The 20,636-nt window shown below is 37.0% G+C and overlaps 1 protein-coding gene across 4 annotated transcripts in view; it reads left to right on the plus strand.

Annotated features, from left to right (window-relative positions):
• Positions 1-20,636, plus strand: part of STAG1 (STAG1 cohesin complex component) — a 415,512-nt gene that overhangs the window by 209,321 nt on the left and 185,555 nt on the right. For 3 of the 4 annotated variants that reach the window (XM_032143857.2, XM_032143858.2, XM_058433515.1), the window contains 2 exons: positions 3,275-3,351; positions 19,869-20,073. In XM_032143857.2, the coding sequence (XP_031999748.1) occupies positions 3,275-3,351; positions 19,869-20,073 (282 nt within the window). Of the gene's footprint in view, positions 1-3,274; positions 3,352-8,083; positions 8,334-19,868; positions 20,074-20,636 lie in introns of those variants that run through there. The other variant, XM_058433514.1, reaches the window with a different exon arrangement.

A 20,636-nucleotide genomic window follows, 5' to 3' on the forward strand; every position in this document is an offset into this window, starting at 1 on the left:
TTTTTCTACCAATCCATCCATATTTATATGTAGTCTTGATGTGCAGTTTGCTCTTTATCAGGCTAGGTTATATAAAAATGAAACAAAAAATGGCCAGGCACGGTGGCTCATGCCTGTAATCCCAGCAATTTGGGAGGCCGAGGTGGGTGGATCATGAGGTCAGGAGTTCGAGACCAGCCTGGCCAACATGGTGAAACCCTGTCTCTACTAAAAATACAAAATTTATTGTGTTTTTAGTAGAGAATAATTACACGTGTCGACGCGTGCCTGTAATCCCAGCTACTCAGGAGACTGAGGCAGGAGAATCGCTTGAACCCGGGAGGCAGAGGTTGTAGTGAGCTGAGATTGCGCCATCACACTCCAGCTTGGACAACAGAACGAGACACAATCTCAAAAAAAAAAAAAAGAAAGAAAAAGTTAGATGACAATAAAAATGATCCTGTCACATGCTTGGATTATTTCTAGTACATAACTAGATTACATTTTATTTATTAAGGCGCTATAATCCACTCTGTAAAAGAAAAGCTTTAAAATGATTTATACATGGAGCAATTGCTTAGAAAGCATCTACTATTTGGAAGGCTCTTTTGCTAAGTGTGTTAGACAGTGTATTTTAACCACACTTAGACTTCAGTAATTTGAGCTAAGCAAGAATTGTGTGTCATAAAAGCTATAAACTTTTTTTTTTTTTTTTGAGTCTTGCTCTGTCATCTAGGCTGGAGTACAGTGGTGCAATCTCAACTTACTGCAACCTCAGCCTCCCAGGTTCCAGAGATTCTTGTGCCTCAGCCTCCTGAGTAGCTGAGATTACAGGCATGTGCCGTCCACACCCGGCTGTTTTGTATTTTTAGTAGCGATGATGTCTCGCCGTGTTGCCCAGGCTGGTCTCAAACTCTTGATCTTAAGCAGTCTGCCCACCTCAACCTCCCAAAGTGCTGGGATTATAGGTGTGAGCCACCACGCACGGCCAAAAGCTATTATTAATATAAACTTAAAAGAGCCTTTTGTTATATTTGGATAAATTGTTTTGCTGCTGAGTAAAGTTCTGTCTACTTTCAGTCTTCTACGTACTTGTGTACCTAGTTGGAGGGATGCATATAAGGCTTGGAGTTTATGCCCTGGCTGACATCATAGAATAGAGGAGGAGGAGAATTGAAAATGACTGAGGAGGGACAGGGTTGAGACATTTCTCTAAACTGTGTGGTTCATATATATGAGGATAAGAAAGTTTTCTGGGTCCTTCTTGCCTTTTCTGACAATTTACCTCTTCATTGTCTTAACTTACCCCTATGATAGGTACTAGGCATTTTGAACAAGGTGTTTAGTGCTCTTGGACCTGATATGTCTACTCTGGAGGTGCATGCTATAGGTCTAGGTGATGGGAAAACCACTGGAATTACTTTCTCTAGTTTTGGGATAAAAGAGGTAGCTCCTCTCTTCAAACAGTATTTGAATCTGTGCATACGTAGGAATCTGACTTCCTGTAGAACTCAAGTTAGGAACTGGAGCTTTTAGCTTGCTTCCAAAATGGGCACGATAATGTATCAAAAAAAAAAAAAAAATGAATGCCCAAAGTAGGAGAGTCTAATACGGAGTATCTTTTATGTTACAGGTGCAATGCCAAATACTTTATATTTGTTATCTCATTTAATTCTCTTATCATCCTTATTTATTTGTTTGAAGGCATCACATGTGCTAAGTAATGTTCCAGGCAGTAGCAGTTAGAACATTGAAGAAAAGCTCTCTGCTCTGCAGTGATATTATCACCACTTAAAAGATTAGAAATCCTAGTTTCATAGAGATTAAGTGACTTTTCTAGTGTCCCATATCCGGGAACTGGTGGACCTGAGAAACCCTATTATGTCTTATTCTAAAGGCATTGAGCCACTCTAGGATGACTTATTTCCTGAGGCTTCTGATGTATGTTGTAATCACCGCAACTACAATTACAGACTGTTTTTATTGTTGTCTGTATAGATATTTATACAAGAGTGTATTTTCCAGCCTTATATTCCATCTTTCGTGCCCTGTGATAGCAGATAGCAAAAACACAGTATTTCTGGCAAACTTGTGTTAAGGATTCTTATTCTTGCCTTCTACTGAGTGCATATTGATAAGGACTACACAAATACCTGATAGTGTTTAAGAGCAGTGTCTTTCAGTTTAGTTTTTTACATTTTATTTTTTATTTGAAATGTATTTATTCATAATTTTGTTTGAGTAATATATTCATGTAGTTCAAATTTTTAAAGTGCAAAAAGTATGAATATAGTCTCCCTTATTTTTCTAAACCTCAACTGCCCATTTCTCTTTCCTGGAGGCAACCAGTTTTACTAGAGTATCTTTCTAGAAATATTTTAATGTATGTTCAGTCAAATATATTTCAATATCCATTCTTTTTTGTGTTTGAATATATCCTATAGATCTTTCCATATCAGTCATAGATAGCTTATTTTTTGATAGCTCTATCTATAGTTTTGATAGATTCCATTGACTTTGAGAGTCAATAAAGAGTAGTGGTTAATCATAGTAGCCAGTCTGCCTGCATGTAAACCATGGGTCTGATACCGGGAAACTTTTTTTGCAAGTTGCTAAACCTCTAGATGCCTCTTGTCTCAGAAATAATAGTATGTTCTTCATAAGGCTGTTGTAAAGATTAAATGTATAAGCATCAAGTGCCCGGGAGATAGTAAGCACCCAAATGTTAGCTGCCACCACCATCATCGTTAGTATCACCTTTTTATTTATTTCTTCTGATCTTTATGAGCATATAGGCTTTCTTTCCTTTTTTTTTTTTTTAATTACAAACAGTGCGTCAGGGATAACCTTTTACATTCATTACTTTGCACATGTGTTAGTCTGTGGATGTTTTGCTACAGGTACAATCTGTGGATCAAAGAGTATGTAAATTTGTGGTTTTGGTAGACATTTACCAAACTGCATACCATAGAGATTGTACCAAATTATATACTTTTATCAGCAATTTAACATAATTTAAACTATCTAGAACTTTATGGTAGCTTTCTGATGTTATGTCTAATTATGGCATTATTTATAGTTAAAAATGGCAATTTCAAAATTCTTCCTTTTCCTTCTTAGGAGTACTGTCCTGTCAGAATGGCCTGATCAAACAAAGTTTTATGTTTTAATATAAAATATATGTTGGAAGGTTATTCTTTTGGGATTCTCACAGATAACTTGTTAATGCTTGAGAGAGTGGAAATTGATCTGAAAGACTAATTGAAAGATTAATATAAAATGTGTTGTTCCACAGGTACTGTGAGAATAGAGATGTTTCGAAATATGCAGAATGCAGAAATCATCAGAAAAATGACTGAAGAATTTGATGAGGTATAGCATTCCAATCTTCATACAAATTGCTTACTTATACTTTCACATGATGAATATGTTGATTATCTCAGGTTTTGTTTTGATTTGATGTTTAGTGTAACTGAAAATCTATTTTTTAATTATATATGATAATGTATGGTACTAATTCCAAAATTAATGATCTTTGGAGATTTGATTATGTTGTGTGGGGTATTGAATAATTACTGACAGGATAAGAAAATTAGTGATATGAGGTAGAAGTGGATTCTTGATATTTATTTTGAAGACCATCTCAAATTCCCAAATTTATAAATGCGTCTCCAACAGTTTTCTGTTTGTGGAATGCTAGTTGCATTAAATGCTTTAAAGGGAAAACGGTTTGGAGGTCAGTGAATTCTAAGCAGGACCACATATTATACCTGTCTCAGAGATTATAAAATCACATTATGTTATTTAAGATTCCAAGACATCCTAATTAAGAAAAGCCCTGCTTACCTTCATTTAACCCAGAATTTCCCAAAATTATTTTACATGGAAATTCTCCCAAACCCCTGGGGTGTGTGTGTGTGTGTGTGTGTGTGTGTGTGTGTGTGTGTGTGTGTGTGTGTGAATGTTAAGCTTCTATTTGGGACACTCTACTTGAAAGTATTCTTATTTTCATTTAGAATTCATGTTTTCTTTGCTTGGCTTCACAAATTAATCACCTTTCTCATTTTCACAGAAATACTCTCTTGAGCAGTTTTACACTGATTGTAAATGCTGAAACATTTCCACAGTTTTATTTCTGTATTGTATTTATGGTGAAATGAATTTATATTATGTGTTAGGCTACCATTAATTCCAGTTTTAACAATCTGCCTTTTGATTTAAATAACATTTCTGTTTTTGGTATATGTTTCTTTTTCTTGACTTTCAGCACTAAAATATTGGTTGTTTTCTAGGTCTGCTCTTTGACAGGGAGTGGGCACGGGGTTTTATTATTATTAATTTTAACTTGGAAAAAGTAATACAGACACATATGTTAAGACAAACGGTGTGTGACCCGGATATTGGGAATTTTGAAAGTTCATCAGGTGATTCTAATGTGTACCAAAGCTTGGGAACTACTGGTTTAAAGAAAATTAAAAGAAAGCCAAGAATTAACTTAGTAAAACTCTTCACGTATGAAAATAGAATGAGATAAAAACAGAAATAAAGACACTGTGAAAATGCACGTATAACAAGAAAGCATTACTTTTGTTTTAGGATTATTAAATAACTAGAAGTTGAGAAATTCAGGAAAATAAATACATAGTTTTTTTTTTTTTTTGTAGACACAGTTTCATTCTGTCGGCCAGACTGGAGCGCAGTGGCATTGTCTCAGCTTGCTTTAACCTCTACCTCCCCGGTTCAAGCAGTTCTCATGCCTCAGCCTCCCAAGTAGCTGAGATGACAGGGGTGTGCCACCACTCCCAGCTAATTTTTGTATTATTAGTAGAGACAGGGTTTCTCCATGTTGTCCAGGCTGATCTGAAACTCCTGACCTCAGGTGATCCAACCACCTCAGCCTCCCAAAGTGCTGGGATTACAGACATGAGCCACCATGCCCGGCCAAATATATACTTAAAAGAAAATTCTCCTGTAAATATTGTTAACTATTATGGTATGTTGAAGGAATAGTAAACTATTAAGAAAAGTAAGAATGAGTTACATTGCAAGTGAAATTACTGAAAAGGCATTTCGTATACCTAAATATATTTTCTCGCAATATTTGAGATGATCAACTTAATCAAAGAAGACTTTTAAAATCACCATTCAAGTTTTTTCTTTGTTTGATAGTAAAGTAACACACTTTGATTATGATATGAAGGTATTTAAAGTGAAAATACCTAATAGATATTTGAGGCTATCCATTTTGTCGTCTGTCACTTGAGGAAGATATTATTCCTTTTGTTACTGTGTATATACCCAAGAAACTTGGTTTAAATGCATGTATATTGTGAAATACAACTTATTTTAACAAGTTTATTACATTTTTTTCTTCAAAAGACTATATATGTCTTTTGGTTTTCTGGGAGTTGAGGTTAGCTTTATTAAATTGTATTTTATAATATTCTAAAAGATCTGATGACAAGAACCATTGGATCCCAAGAGTCTAGAACAATGTCTAATTCTCAAGGAATAATCATTTAAATTTTATTCAAATTAATATATTGTATTACAGCAAAAGTAAAGGTGAGATGAGTTAGTTTGAAGCTGTTTAGATTTTCAGTAAAGTGATCTAAAAGTAAGTTATTACCTGAGAAGTACACTTTGGTTCCTATTCTTTGTTACAAACAGATTATTACAACGTTGGTTAATAATCTTTTTAAAATACCTATAAACCTGCACACAGCCAGCAGTGCTTTGTGATTGTAATGTCAACCTGATTTAAAAATAAATTATTTCCCAGAGCAATCTATGGGCTATTCAGTCAATACATACACTTGGCTCTTGATAGAGCTAGCTGTAGAAAGCTAAAGCAAATTGATATTTCTTCCCCACATTTTTGGAATTGCACCTTCGTATGTAAAGTCTTTGGTATGTTTCCAAGGTCAGATTGCATAGTTTTCATATGTTTTAAGTATGACTTTTATGTAGGGAAATTTTTATAACAAAACACATTTAATGTATTCATTTAGTGCCTTTAATTCTTGCTTGTTCTTTTGCATTACATTGATAAATTGTGTGATTTTTGTGTATTGTGCTCTTCTCCCGTGATAACTTACCTTGCAGATTTTTTCTCTTTTCCTGTCTAATCGTATGTACTTCTGAATTTATCCATTTCAGCATGTATTTAATCAAAGGATTAACGTTATTAATAAGTATAAAAATGGTTAAATAGTGTACAGACTGAGAAAAGGAAATATTACAGATATGATAGGGGAAAGCTCACATTATCTCCAGTCCCAAATTAAAGTCTCTAAATTGTTTCAATTGTATATCCCATCACTAAAATTTTTTTATTTTTTATTTTTATTTTATTTTATTTTATTTTTTTTTTTGAGACGGAGTCTGGCTCTGTCGCCCAGGCTGGAGTGCAGTGATGCAATCTGGGCTTACTGCAAGCTCGGCCTCCTGGGTTCACGCCATTCTCCTGCCTCAGCCTCCCGAGTAGCTGGGACTACAGGCGCCTGCCACTATGCCGGGCTAATTTTTTGTATTTATTAGAGACAGGGTTTCACCGTGTCAGCCAGGATGGTCTTGATCTCCTGACCTCGTGATCCGCCTGCCTCAGCCTCCCAAAGTGCTGGGATTACAGGCGTGAGCCACCGCACCCTGCCACTAAAACATTTTTTAAATTATAATCCTAATAGTGAAAACCTGTGATAAGCCTCCTCTCTCTTCACCATGCTCCTTTTCAGAGGGCCAGAGTTTTTGATGTACTAGAGGAGTGCTTAAGAAGTAACTATGTGGTGGCCAGGCATGGTGGCTCACGCCTGTAATCCCAGCACTTTGGGAGGCCAAGGTGGGTGGGTCACCCAAGGTCAGGAGTTTGAGAACAGCCAGGCCAGCATGCTGAAACTCTGTCTCTAGTAAAAATACAAAAATTTGCCAGGAGTGGTGGCCCACGCCTGTAATTTCAATTACTGGAGTGGCTGATGCAGGAGAATCGCTTGAATCTGGGAGGTGGAGGTTGCAGTGAGCTGAGATCCCACCACTGCATTCCAGCCTGGGCAACAGAGTGAGATTCTCTCTCTCAAAAAAAAAAAAAAAAAAAAGAGTAACTATGTGGTGATTATTTGAGACCTTCTTAGTTCTGAACTACATCTGTTTTCTAAATGTCTTATAAATAGTAAATACATGAAAAGATTTCTTCCTTCCACCCTTGGTAATCAGAAAACTGAGTGTATACCCTTGTTTGTTTATTGTATTAAAGTGTACTTTGCAGCATATGCATATTTATTAATAGAATTAAAAATATATAGTATTAACGCTATCATTATTTGTGTAAAAGTAATTTTAATGGACAGATAAAGAAGACAAACTATTTCATACTATACTGATCAAAATACTGTGATCACACAGTGGTTTTCAAATATCACAGGCTAATAACTCAAGACTCAGTATTTATTTAGACATGGTTCTAATGTTGGTAATGGGTCTATATCTTTATTTTTAATAGTCTTCTTAATAATTTAAAGTTTTTAAGGTCATTTTCTTATATCATTAGATTTTCATGGCTTTACGTTTATAGTGGACTAAGATGAATGCGTGCAAGGAGTGACAGTGCCACTACATTTCTTATTTGCTTATGATCACATACTCAGGTTTTTGTTGTTTCAGTTTTCTTGAAAAATCTGTGCTTGGTGCCTTTCCATTTTGCCAGTAGTTAAAAATAGATACTATTGGCCAGGCACAGTGGCTCATACCTATAATCCCAGCACTTTGAGAGTCTGAAGTGGGTGGATCATTTGAGGTCAGGAGTTTGAGACCAGCCTGGCCAACATGGTGAAACCCCATCTCTACTAAAAATACAAAAATTAGCGTGGTGGTACGTGCCTGTAATCCCAGCTAATGGGGAGGCTGAGGTAGGAGAATCACTTGAACCCAAGAGGCAGAGGTTGCAGTGAGCCGAGATCATGCCACCACACTCCAGCCTGGGCAATGGAGTGAGACTTCACCTCAAAAAAAAAAAAAAAAAAAAAAAAAAAGGACACTATTAGGCTTAAAGTCATTGAATTGGTCATATGTAACTTAAAATAAGAAACCAGTGAGGAATGCCATTTCTACTGTCAACTCCTTTGAGTACTGAACTCTTTTTGCTACTCTGTTAAATTTGTTTTGTGACACAAAGCAGTCTGAACTATGGACCAAGTGAGGGCATACCAGGCTTATTCTGTATATTAAATATTAGCAACAATTAATTTTTTTCTTTTTGTAGATAAAAATAAATAGAAATAGAAGTTCTAATATTTTCTTACAATACACCACTCCATTTGTGTTGCATACTTCACTGTGGAAACTGCTCCAAGATGAGAAAGGTAAACAGAAAATGTTAAAGAAAATAGAATTAGAAATGACAAGTGCCAAAAGATAAATGAATAATTTAAAAATTGGGATGACTCCAGAAATTGTAATGAATTTGTAATATGCAAAAATGTAACAAAGGAAATATATAATGACTGAACCCTGCAGTTTGAACTATTGGGGACAAGAGCAAACATGTTGAATAGTAATAATAATAGCTGATAATTATGCTTAATGGATGCAAGCACTGTTAAGTGCTTTACATGTACTTAATCCTCACAATATTTTTGTGAGGTAGGTAGTTTATAATATTGTTATCGCTATATGACAAATGAGAAAATTGGGGCACAAAAGGGTTAAGAAACTTGCCTGAGGTCACACAACTACTAAATGGCAAGCCAGGAGTTGAACCCAAACAATCTAGCTCCTACAGCCGTACTTTCTTTTTTTTTTTTGGAGAGTGAGTCTTACTCTGTCACCCAGGCTGGAGTGCGATGGTGTGATCTTGGCTCACTGCAACTTCTGTCTCCCGAGTTGAAGCGATTCTCGTGCCTTAGCCTCCTGAGTAGCTGGGACTACAGGCGCACACCACCACGCCTGGCTAATTTTTGTATTTTTAGTAGAGACGAGGTTTCACCGTATTGGACAGGCTGGTCTCGAACTCGTGGCCTCAGGTGAGCCACTGTGCCTGACCCTAAGTCCATACTCTTAACTGCTATCCTATTCTGGGTTTTATATAATCAGAAGTTTATGATACTGAAACGTCTGGGAAAAGATTACTCAGTAACAGTTACGCTCTTTCAATTTGGACAACCCTGGTCATATAATTCATTTCTGGCTTTTTTTATTATCAATTTCTTACTGCTGATCCAGTAAGTTATAGAATTATACTAGTATTTTTTTAATGGGCCCGTTATAATTCTCTTAATCTAAAATAATCTTTTTTAGATTGAGTCAGACCTCTCCATTATATTATCTGAGACATCCACTCATTATGAGAGATGCTTAAATGAGATACTCATGAAGCCAAAGCATATTCCAACAATAACATTTATGTCAGTGGTTACTAGATGAAATACCATCTGGATTAGTCATGATAAACTATTTATTGAGGATATACTTACATGCTGGTAATTTGAAAATTTTTATCTTTCTGTTTTAAAACTTGTACAAAATTGGATTTTACAGTGATTCAAATAAATCACATTTATATTTGTTAAGTATTATTAAGATATATTAGATTTTTCAGCTAAAGCCACATAGTAGGAATTCGGTTTTTTATTTATTAGAGGTATCACTTTTTGCTTTTATAGATACATAGTAGTTTACATTTTTATGGGGTACATGTGAATATTTTTACATGTATAGATTGTGTAATGGTCAAGTCAGGGTATTTGGGGTATCTCTTACCTTGAGTATTTATCATTTCTATGTGTTGGTACCATTTCAAGTCCTCTCCTAGCTTTTGTTTTGTTTGCTTGTTTGTTTGTTTTGAGACAGAGTCTCACTCTGTTGCCTAGGCTGGAGTGCAGTGGCACGATCTTAGCTCACTGCAACCTCCATTAAAATAGTCTCTGATGATCTTTTGTATTTCTGTGTTATCAGTTGTAATGTCTCATTTTTCATTTCTAATTTTTTTTATTTGGGTCTTTGTTAATCTAGCTAGTGGTTTATCAGTTTTATCTTTTTAAAGAACCAACTTTTCATTTTATTGATCCGCTGTATTTTTTTTAGTTTTAACTTCATTTATTTTTGGTCTGATCTGTATTATTTCTTTTCTGCTGTTAATTTTGTATTTGATTTGTTCTTCCTACTCTAGTTCCTGAGGTGCATCATTAAATTGTTACTTTGAAACCTTACTATTCTCTCTTTTTTTTTTTTTTAAAGACAGAATTTGGCTCTTGTTGCCCAGGCTAGAGTGCAATGTGTGATCTCGGCTCACTGCAACCTCTGCCTCCTGGGTTCAGGTGATTCTCCTGCCTCAAGTCAACCGAGTTCTGGGATTACAGGCGCCCATGACCACACCCAGCTGATTTTTTGTATTTTTAGTATAGACGAAGTTTACCATGTTGGCTAGGCTGATCTCCAACTCCAGACCTCAGGTGATCCACCCACTTCAGCCTTCCAAAGTGCTGAGATTACAGGTGTGAGCCGCTGTGCCTGGCCTGAAACCTTACTACTGTTTTGATGCAGGTGTTTATTGCTATAAACTTTCATCCTAGTGCAGTTTTGGCTATATCCCACAGGTTTTGGTGTGTTGTGTTTCCACTTTCATTTATTTCAAGGCATGTTTTGATTTACACCTTAATTTCTTCGGTGACCCAGTGGTTATTCAGGAGTGTGTTTTTAAATTTTTATGTATTTGTAAGGTTTTCAAAGTTTCTCTTTGTATTGATTTCTGGTTTTATTCCATTGTGGTCTGAGAAGATATTTCATATGATTTTGATTTTTAAAAATTTGACAAGACTTGTTTTGTGGCTTAACATATGGTCTATCCGTGTGCTAATGAAAATAATGTATATTCTATGTATGGCCATACCACCCTGAATGCACCCGATCTTATCTGATCTCGGAGAATAATGTGTATTCTGCAGTTGTTGGATAAAATGTCCTGTAAATGTCAAGCCTATTTGGTTTAAGGTCTAGTTTGAATCCAGTGTTACTTTAATGAACTTCTGTCTGGATGATCGAATGCTGAGGGTGAGGTGTTGAAGTCTCTGTTATAGTCTGGGAGTCTATTTAGCTTTAGTAATGTTTGCCTTATAAATTTGGATGCTCCACTGTTGGGTACATATATACTAAAAATTATTAAATATTCTTCTTGGATTAATCTCTTTATCATTATATAATGACCTTTGTCTCTATGACTGTTTTTGATGTAAAGTTTGTTTCACTCATCATAAGTATACCTGTTCTTGCTCACTTTTCGTTTCTATTTGTGTGGAATGTCTTTGTCCATCCCTTTAGTGTCAGTCTGTATGTGTCTTTACAGGTAAAGTGCATTACTTGTAGGCAGCATGTAGTTGGATCCTGTCTTTTATCTACTCATCTGGTCTTTGTCTTTTTAGTGGAGTATTTAATCCATTTACATTCAAAGTTAATATTACTATGTGACCCTTTGTTCCTGTCATAGTGTTAATTGTTTTCTGGTTGTTTTGTAATATTATTTGTTTCCTTCTTTTTCTCCTATTGTTTGTCTTTGTTCTTTGGTGATTTTCAGTAGCAGTGTCATTTGATTATTTTATCTTCCTCTTATGTGTGTTTGCTTTACTAGTGAGATTTATACTTTTGTATGTTTTCTTGATGGTAAACATTGTTCGTTCACATCCAGTTTTAGGACTCCCTTGAGCATTTTTTTTTTGTGTAGAACAGATCTGGTGGTGATGGATTTCCTTAGCTTTTGCTTGTTTGGGAAAAATGTTATTTCTCCATTTATTAAAGATAGTTTTGCTGAATATAGTGCTGTTGACTAGCAGGGTTTTTTTGTTGTTGTTGTTGTTGTTTTCTTTTAGCAGTGTGAATATGTCCTCCCATTCTCTCTGGTACTATAAGGTTTCTGCTGAGAAATTTACTGGTAGTCTGATGAAGGTTTCTTTATGTATGACTAGACATTTTTGCTGTTTTTAGAATTCTCTCTGTCTTTGACGTTAAAACAGTTTGACTATAATGTGCCATGAAGAAGACCTTTTTGGATCTTAGCCTCTTGTATCTAAATGTCTATATCTCTTGCTAGACTTGGGAAGTTTTCATCTATTCTTTTATTAAGTAGGTTTTAAAATCCTTTCATTCTGTCTTGGCCTTCTGGGACCCCGATTTGAACATCTGGGTGCTCTGTGGTATTTCATATATCACAAAGGCATAGTTCATTTTTCTTTATTTTTGTCTGGCTGAATTATTTCAGAAGACCTGTGTTCAGGCTCTGATACTTATTTTTCTGCTTGATCCAGACTTTTGCTGAAGCTTGCAAATGTATTTTTTATTTTATTCAATGAATTATTCAGTTCCGAAATTTGTGGGGGTTTTTTGGTTAGTTTTCTGTTTTTTTGTTTTTTGCTTTTTCAGTCAAGGTCTTGCTCTGTCGCCCAGACTGGAGTGCACTGGCATGATCTCGGCTGACTGCAACCTCTGCCTCCTGGGCTCAGGTGATTCTCCCACTTCAGCCTCCCAAATAGCTGGGAATACAGGCACATACCACCATGCCTGACTAATATTTTGTATTTTTGGTAGAGAAGGGGTTTTGCAATGTCCTGAGCTCAAGGAATCCACTCACCTCAGCCTCCCGAAGTGGTGGGATTATAGGTGTAAGCCCCTGCGCCTGACCTGGTTCCTTTTAATGATATCTATTTCTTTGGTAAATTTTTGGTTTATATCCTGAATTGTTTTGCTAACTTCTCTGTATTGTTTTTCAGAATTCTGTTGTATCTCACTGAGCTTCTTTAGAATAAATAATTTGGATTCCTTTTCCAGGACTTAGTGATTTTTTTTGGGGGGGGGGGGGCAGGGGCATCTGTTGCTGGGAAATTATTGTATTCCTTTGGAGATGTCAAGTTTCCTTGCTTTTTCATATTTCCTGTGTCCTTAATTGATATCTGCACATCTCTTATAGCGCCTGGCTCAGAGGGTGCCATGCCCACGGAGCCTCCCTCATTGCTAGCACAGCAGTCTGAGATCGAACTGCAAGGCTGCAGCGAGGCTGGGGGAAGGTCGCCTGTCATTGCTGAGGCTTGAGTAGGTAAACAAAGCAGGCCAGAAGCTCGAACTGGATGGAGCCCACCACAGCTCAAGGAGGCCTGCCTGCCTCTGTAGAATCCATCTCTGAAGCAGGGCATAGCTGAACAAAATGTAGCAGAAACTTCTGCAGACTTACATGTTCCTGTCTGACAGCTTTCAAGAGAGTAGTGGTTCTCCAAGCACAGAGTTTGAGATCTGAGAACAGACAGACTGCCTCCTCACGTGGGTCCCTGACCTCCAAGTAGCCTAACTGGGAGGCAGCCCCCAGTAGGGGCAGACTGACACCTCATACGGCCCGATAACCCTCTGAGATGAAGCTTCCCGAGGAACAATCAGGCGTCAACATTTGCTGTTCAGCAATATTCACTGTTCTGCAGCCTCGGCTGCTGATACCCAGGAAAACAGGGTCTGGAGTGGACCTCCAGCAAACTCCAACAGACCTGCAGTTGAGGGTCCTGACTGTTAGAAGGAAAACTAACAAACAGAAAGGACATCCACACCAAAACCCCATCTGTACGTCACCATCATCAAAGACCAAAGGTGGATAAAACCACAAAGATGGGGAAATAACAGAGGAGAATAGCTGAAAATTCTAAAACTCAGATCACCTCTCCCCCTCCAAAGGAACACAGCTCCTTGTCAGCAACGGAACAAAGCTGGACGGAGAATGACTGACGAGTTGAGAGAAGAAGGCTTCAGACGATCAAACTTTTCTGAGCTAAAGGAGGAAGTTGGAACCCATCGCAAAGAAGCTGAAAACCTTGAAGAAAGATTGGACGAATGGCTAACTAGAATAACCAGTATAGAGAAGTCCTTAAATGACCTGATGGAGCTGAAAACCATGGCATAACAACTACATGACGAATGCACAAGGTTCAGTAGCCGAGTTGATCAACTGGAAGAAAGGGTATCAGTGACTGAAGATCAAATGAATGAAATGAAGCGAGAAAGGAAGTTTAGAGAAAAAAGAGTAAAAAGAAACAAAGCCTCCAAGAAATATGGGACTATGTGAAAAGACCAAATCTACATCTGATTGGCATACCTGAAAGTGACGGAGGATGGAACCAAGCTGGAAAACACTCTGCAGGATATTATCCCGGAGAACTTCCCCAACCTAGCAAGGCAGGCCAACATTCAAATTCAGGAAATACAGAGAACGCCACAAAGATACTCCTCGAGAAGAGCAACTCCAAGACACATAATTGTCAGATTCACCAAAGTTGAAATGAAGGAAAAAATGTTAAGGGCAGCCAGAGAGAAAGTTCGGGTTACCCACAAAGGGAAGCCCATCAGACTAACAGCGGATCTCTCGGCAGAAACTGTACAAGCCAGAAGAGAGTAGGAGCCAACATTCAACATTCTTAAAGAAAAGAATTTTCAACCCATAATTTCATATCCAGCCAAACTAAGCTTCATAAGTGAAGGAGAAATAAAATCCTTTAGAGACAAACAAATGCTGAGAGATTTTGTCGCCACCAAGCCTGCCCTACAAGAGCTCCTGAAGGAAGCACTAAACATGGAAAGGAACAACCAGTACCAGCCACTGCAAAAACATGCCAAATTGTAAAGACCATGGATGCTAGGAAGAAACTGCATCAACTACCAAGCAAAATAACCAGCTAACATCATAATGCAATGACAGGATCAAATTCACACATAACAATATTAACCTTAAATGTAAATGGGCTAAATGCTCCAAGTAAAAGACACAGACTGGCAAATTGGATAAAGAGTCAAGACCCATCACTGTGCCGTATTCAGGAGACCCATCTCATGTGCAGAGACACACATAGGCTCAAAATAAAGGGATGGAGGAAGATCTACCAATCAAATGGAAAACAAAAAAAGGCAGGGGTTGCAATCCTAGTCTCTGATAAAACAGACTTTAAACCAACAAAGACCAAAAGAGACAAGACCATTACATAATGGTAAAGGGATCAAGTCAACAAGAAGAGCTAACTATCCTAAATATATATGCACCCAATACAGGAGCACCGAGATTGATAAAACAACTCCTTAGAGACCTACAAGAGACTTAGACTCCCACACAATAAATAATGGGAGACTTTTAACACCCCACTGTCAAAATTAGACAGATCAACGAGACAGAAAGTTAAAAAGGATATCCAGGAATTGAACTGAGCTCTGCACCAAGCGTACCTAATAGACATCTACAGAACATTCCACCCCAAATCAACAGAATATACATTATTCTCAGAACCACATCACACTTATTCCAAAATTGACCACATAGTTGGAAGTAAAGCACTCCTCAGCAAATGTAAAAGAACAGAAATTATAACAAACTGTCTGTCAGACCACAGTGCAATCCAACTAGAACTCAGGATTAAGAAACTCACTCCAAACCGCTCAACTACATGGAAACTGAACAACCTGCTCCTGAATGACTACTGGGTACATAACAAAATGAAGGCAGAAATAAAGATGTTCTTTGAAACCAACGAGAACAAAGGCACAACATACCAGAATCTCTGGGACACATTTAAAGCAGTGTGTGAAGGGAAATTTATCGCACTAAATGCCCACAAGACAAAGCAGGAAAGATCTAAAATTGACACCCTAACATCACAATTGAAAGAACTAGAGAAGCAAGAGCAAACACATTCAAAAACTAGCAGAAAGCAAGAAATAACTAAGATCAGAGCCGAACTGAAGGAGATAGAGGCACAAAAAACTCTTCAAAAAATCAATGAATCCAGGAGCTGGTTTTTTGAAAAGATCAACAAAATCGGTAGACCGCTAGCAAGGCTAATAAAGAAGAAAAGAAAAAAGAATCAAATAGATGCAATAAAAAATGATAAAGGGGATATCACCACCAATCCCACAGAAGTACAAACTACCATCAGAGAATACTATAAACACCTCTGCGCAAATAAACTAGAACATCTAGAAGAAATGGATAAATTCCTGGACACATACACCCTCCCAAGACTAAACCAGGAAGAAGTTGAATCCCTGAATAGACCAATAACAGGCTCTGAAATTGAGGCAATAATTAATAGCTTACCAACCAAAAAAAGTCCAGGACCAGATGGATTCACAGCCGAATTCTACCAGAGGTAGAAGGAGGCGCTGGTATCATTCCTTCTGAAACTATTCCAATCAATAGAAAAAGAGGAAATCCTCCCTAACTCATTTTATGAGGCCAGCATCATCCTGATACCAAAGCCTGGCAGAGACATAACAAAGAAAGAGAATTTTAGACCAATATCCTTGATGAACATCGATGTAAAAATCCTCAATAAAATACCCGCAAACCGAATCCAGCAGCACATCAAAAAGCTTGACCACCATGATCAAGTGGGCTTCATCCCTGGGATGCAAGGCTGGTTCAACATACACAAATCAATAAACATAATCCAGCATATAAACAGAACCAAAGACAAAAACCACATGATTATCTCAATAGATGCAGAAAAGGCCTTTGACAAGATTCAACAGCCCTTCATGCTAAAAACTCTCAATAAATTAGGTATTGATGGGACGTATCTCAAAATAATAAGAGCTATTTATGGCAAACCTACAGCCAGTATCATACTGAATGGGCAAAAACTGGAAGCATTCCCTTTGAAAACTGGCACAAGACAGGCATGCCCTCTCTCACCACTCCTATTCAACATAGTGTTGGAAGTTCTGGCCAGGGCAATTAGGCAGGAGAAAGAAATAAAGAGTATTCAGTTAGGAAAAGAGGAAGTCAAATTGTCCCTGTTTGCAGATGACAAGATTGTATATTTAGAAAACCCGATCATCTCAGCCCAAAATCTCCTTAAGCTGATAAGCAACTTCAGCAAAGTCTCAGGATACAAAATCAATGTGCAAAAATCACAAGCATTCTTATACACCAATAACAGACAAACAGAGAGCCAAATGATGAGTGAACTCCCATTCACAATTGCTTCAAAGAGAATAAAATATCTAGGAATACAACTTACAAGGGATGTGAAGGACCTCTTCAAAGAGGACTACAAACCACTGCTCAGAGAAATAAAAGGGGACACAAACAAATGGATGAACATTACATGCTCATGCATAGGAAGAATCAATATCATGAAAATGGCCATACTGCCCAAGGTAATTTATAGATTCAATGCCATCCCCATCAAGCTACCAATGACTTTCTTCACAGAATTGGAAATAACTACTTTAAAGTTCATATGGAACCAAAAAAGAGCCCCCATTGCCAAGTCAATCCTAAGCCAAAAGAACAAAGCTGGAGGCATCATGCTACCTGACTTCAAACTATACTACAAGGCTACAGTAACCAAAACAGCATGACACTGGTACCAAAACAGAGATATAGACCAATGGAACAGAACAGAGCCCTCAGAAATAATACCACACATCTACAACTATGTGATCTTTGACAAACCTGACAAAGACAAGAAATGCGGAAAGGATTCCCTATTTAATAAATGGTACTGGGAAAACTGGCTAGCCACATGTAGAAAGCTGAAACTGAATCCCTTCCTTACACCTTATACAAAAATTAATTCAAGATGGATTAAAGACTTACATGTTAGACCTCAAACCATAAAAACCCTAGAAGAAAACCTAGGCAATACCATTCAGGACATAGGCATGGGCAAGGACTTCATGTCTAAAACACCAAAAGCAATGGCAACGAAAGCCAAAACTGACAAATGGGATCTAATTAACCTAAAGAGCTTCTGCACAGCAAAAGAAACTACCATCAGAGTGAACAGGCAGCCTACAGAATGGGAGAAAATTTTCACAATCTACTCATCTAACAAAAGGCTAATTTCCAGAATCTACAAAGAATTCAAACAAATTTACAAGAAAGAGAACAACAACCCCATCAAAAATGGGCGAAGGATATGAACAGACACTTCTCAAAAGAAGACATTTATGAAGCCAACAGAGACATGAAAAAATGCTCATCATCCCTGGCCATCAGAGAAATGCAAATCAAAACCACAATGAGATACCATCTCACACCAGTTAGAATGGCGATCATTAAAAAGTCAGGAAACGACAGGTGCCGAAGAGGATGGGGAGAAATAGGAACACTTTTACACTGTTGGTGGGACTGTAAACTAGTTCAACCATTGTGGAAGACAGTGTGGTGATTCCTCAAGGTTCTAGAACTAGAAATACCATTTGACCCAGCCATCCCATTACTAGGTATCTATCCAAAGGATTATAAATCATGCTGCTATAAAGACACATGCACACGTATGTTTATTGTGGCACTATTCACAATAGCAAAGACTTAGAACCAACCCAAATGTCCATCAATGATAGACTGGATTAAGAAAATGTGGCACATATACACCATGGAATACTATGCAGCCCTAAAAAAGGATGAATTCACGTCCTTTGTAGGGACATGGATGAAGCTGGAAACCATCATTCTCGGCAAACTAACACAAGGATAAAAAACGAAACACCTCATGTTCTCACTCATAGGTGGGAATTGAACAATGAGAATACTTGGATACGAGAAGGGAACATTACGCACTGGGGCCTGCCGTGGGGGTGGGGGAAGTGGGGAGGGATAGCATTAGGAGATATGCTTAATGTAAATGACAAGTTAATGGGTGCAGCACACCAACATGGCACATGTATACATATGTAACAAACCTACACGTTGTGCCATGTACCCTAGAACTTAAAATATAATGAAAATAGTAATAATTTTTAAAAAAGAACAGCAAAAAACAGAAAAACAAGAGGAACTCCACTATAGTGGGGTTTTGTGACACAGAAGCAGCAGGTAGGCTGCTGAGTTACCTTTAGGAAGCATCTTTGCTTTCTCGTCTATATGTAATTTCTCCAGTCTATACTCACACTCCCAGTCATGTAGTGCTCCCTACCACTCATCTAACACCAACATTAACTTTCTTTTGGGATTTTGACTCTGAGTCCTGTCTTTTCTAGTGTCTGCTTTTTGTTACCTGTTCTTGGGATCTGGTGTTCCATATATCACACTAGTTCTCTTTCCTATGACTCCAGCAGAGCTCAAGGCCTCATTTATAAACAAATTTGCCTAGCAGCACTTTGTTCTAGAAAAGACAAAAAGCTACACATTGGGAATATTCAGGCAACCTTGTTCACAGAATTCCTCATTCTCTACCTTGTTAATTTCCGTTTCTGTACTTAAGTGTCTTACACTAGAGAGAGAAACCTCTAGCCAATTGGGTTGTACTCCACGTTTTGTGTTGTAAAACAAGATGACACAGCCTGGTGATATCAAGAACTCAGATTGTTTTCTTAGAAAACAATCAGTCCAGTGTTTGAAGTGGAATTAAAATCAAGTTCATAGTAAAATTTGAGGAAATTTGGTTGGAATTTAGGATGTATAAGATTATTTTTGGACTTCCCAATGAAATGCTTATACTTTTGAAATTCTCACTTCTTAAAAATTCAATTTAAAATGTTGAAAGATGTGGTATGACACAGATATCATGATAGCTTTCATCAAAACTAACTCGCAATCATCCTTTCTAGTCTAAACTTTAAAAAAAAATTTTTACTATTTCAAATTACCTCAACTATGATCCAAATACAACAAAGTGGAACTATTATTTTCAACAAAAGGCTTAGAACAATAAAGTAGATGCCGGTTCTAAAATAGTAATTTTGAGTACTTTAAGAATTACTTAGTTGTGGCAGATCAAAACGAAAGAGAAATAAAGAATCAAATGTACTATGAAAGTCACCTATTTCTTTCTTTCTATAACTACTTTGCAAAAAAGGGTTCCTATGTAGGTAGGAAGAAAAAAAAGCTTTGATTAAACTGCTATAATGTGACATACTTAATATGTTCTTTTTTTTAGGACAGTGGTGATTATCCTCTTACCATGCCTGGACCTCAGTGGAAAAAATTTCGTTCAAACTTTTGTGAATTTATTGGAGTCCTGATTCGACAGTGTCAGTATAGCATAATTTATGATGAGTATATGATGGACACAGTAATCTCCCTTTTGACGGGTTTGTCAGACTCCCAGGTCAGAGCTTTTAGGCATACAAGTACCCTGGCTGGTAAGTAATCGACATTTTATTTCCTTTTCGTTTAGTTTTGTTGAGTATGTTTTATTCTGATTAAAAGCTTAATGAGAAGATTTAATTAAAAATTTAATCAGAATAAAACATTCATTTGAATAGTTTTTGTTAAAATTTATGCCCGTTTTGATAACTGGCATTTGATAGCCTTAAGAATGAAAATTGAAATTTTCTGGCCAGTGTCATCAAATGTCTGTCTAAATGTTTAGTTACTAATGTACATCCTTATTTATAACTGAAGAAATTTTAAGAGACCACTAGGCCAAATTCTTTGGAAAACCCAAGTAATAATAGTTGAAATTCCAAATTTATTCTATTTTTTCATCACATAATTACATTGTTTTATTGCTCATTATTATTATAGATAAGTGGGTAAATACTTGTTTATATATTTGAAACAATTCTATCCATTAGGGTAACAAACATTCTTCCCATTCCTAGTGCTATAATAACTTAAACATATTCAAATATTAACATCTTTAAAGTCAGTTCTTAAGGTAGGCTGTAGATAATTTGAAGAACTAACAGATTAGTTTTCACTT

The sequence above is a fragment of the Hylobates moloch genome, unplaced genomic scaffold (assembly GCF_009828535.3).
Source record: "Hylobates moloch isolate HMO894 unplaced genomic scaffold, HMol_V3 SCAFFOLD_22, whole genome shotgun sequence".
NCBI classification, from domain to species: Eukaryota; Metazoa; Chordata; class Mammalia; order Primates; family Hylobatidae; genus Hylobates; species Hylobates moloch.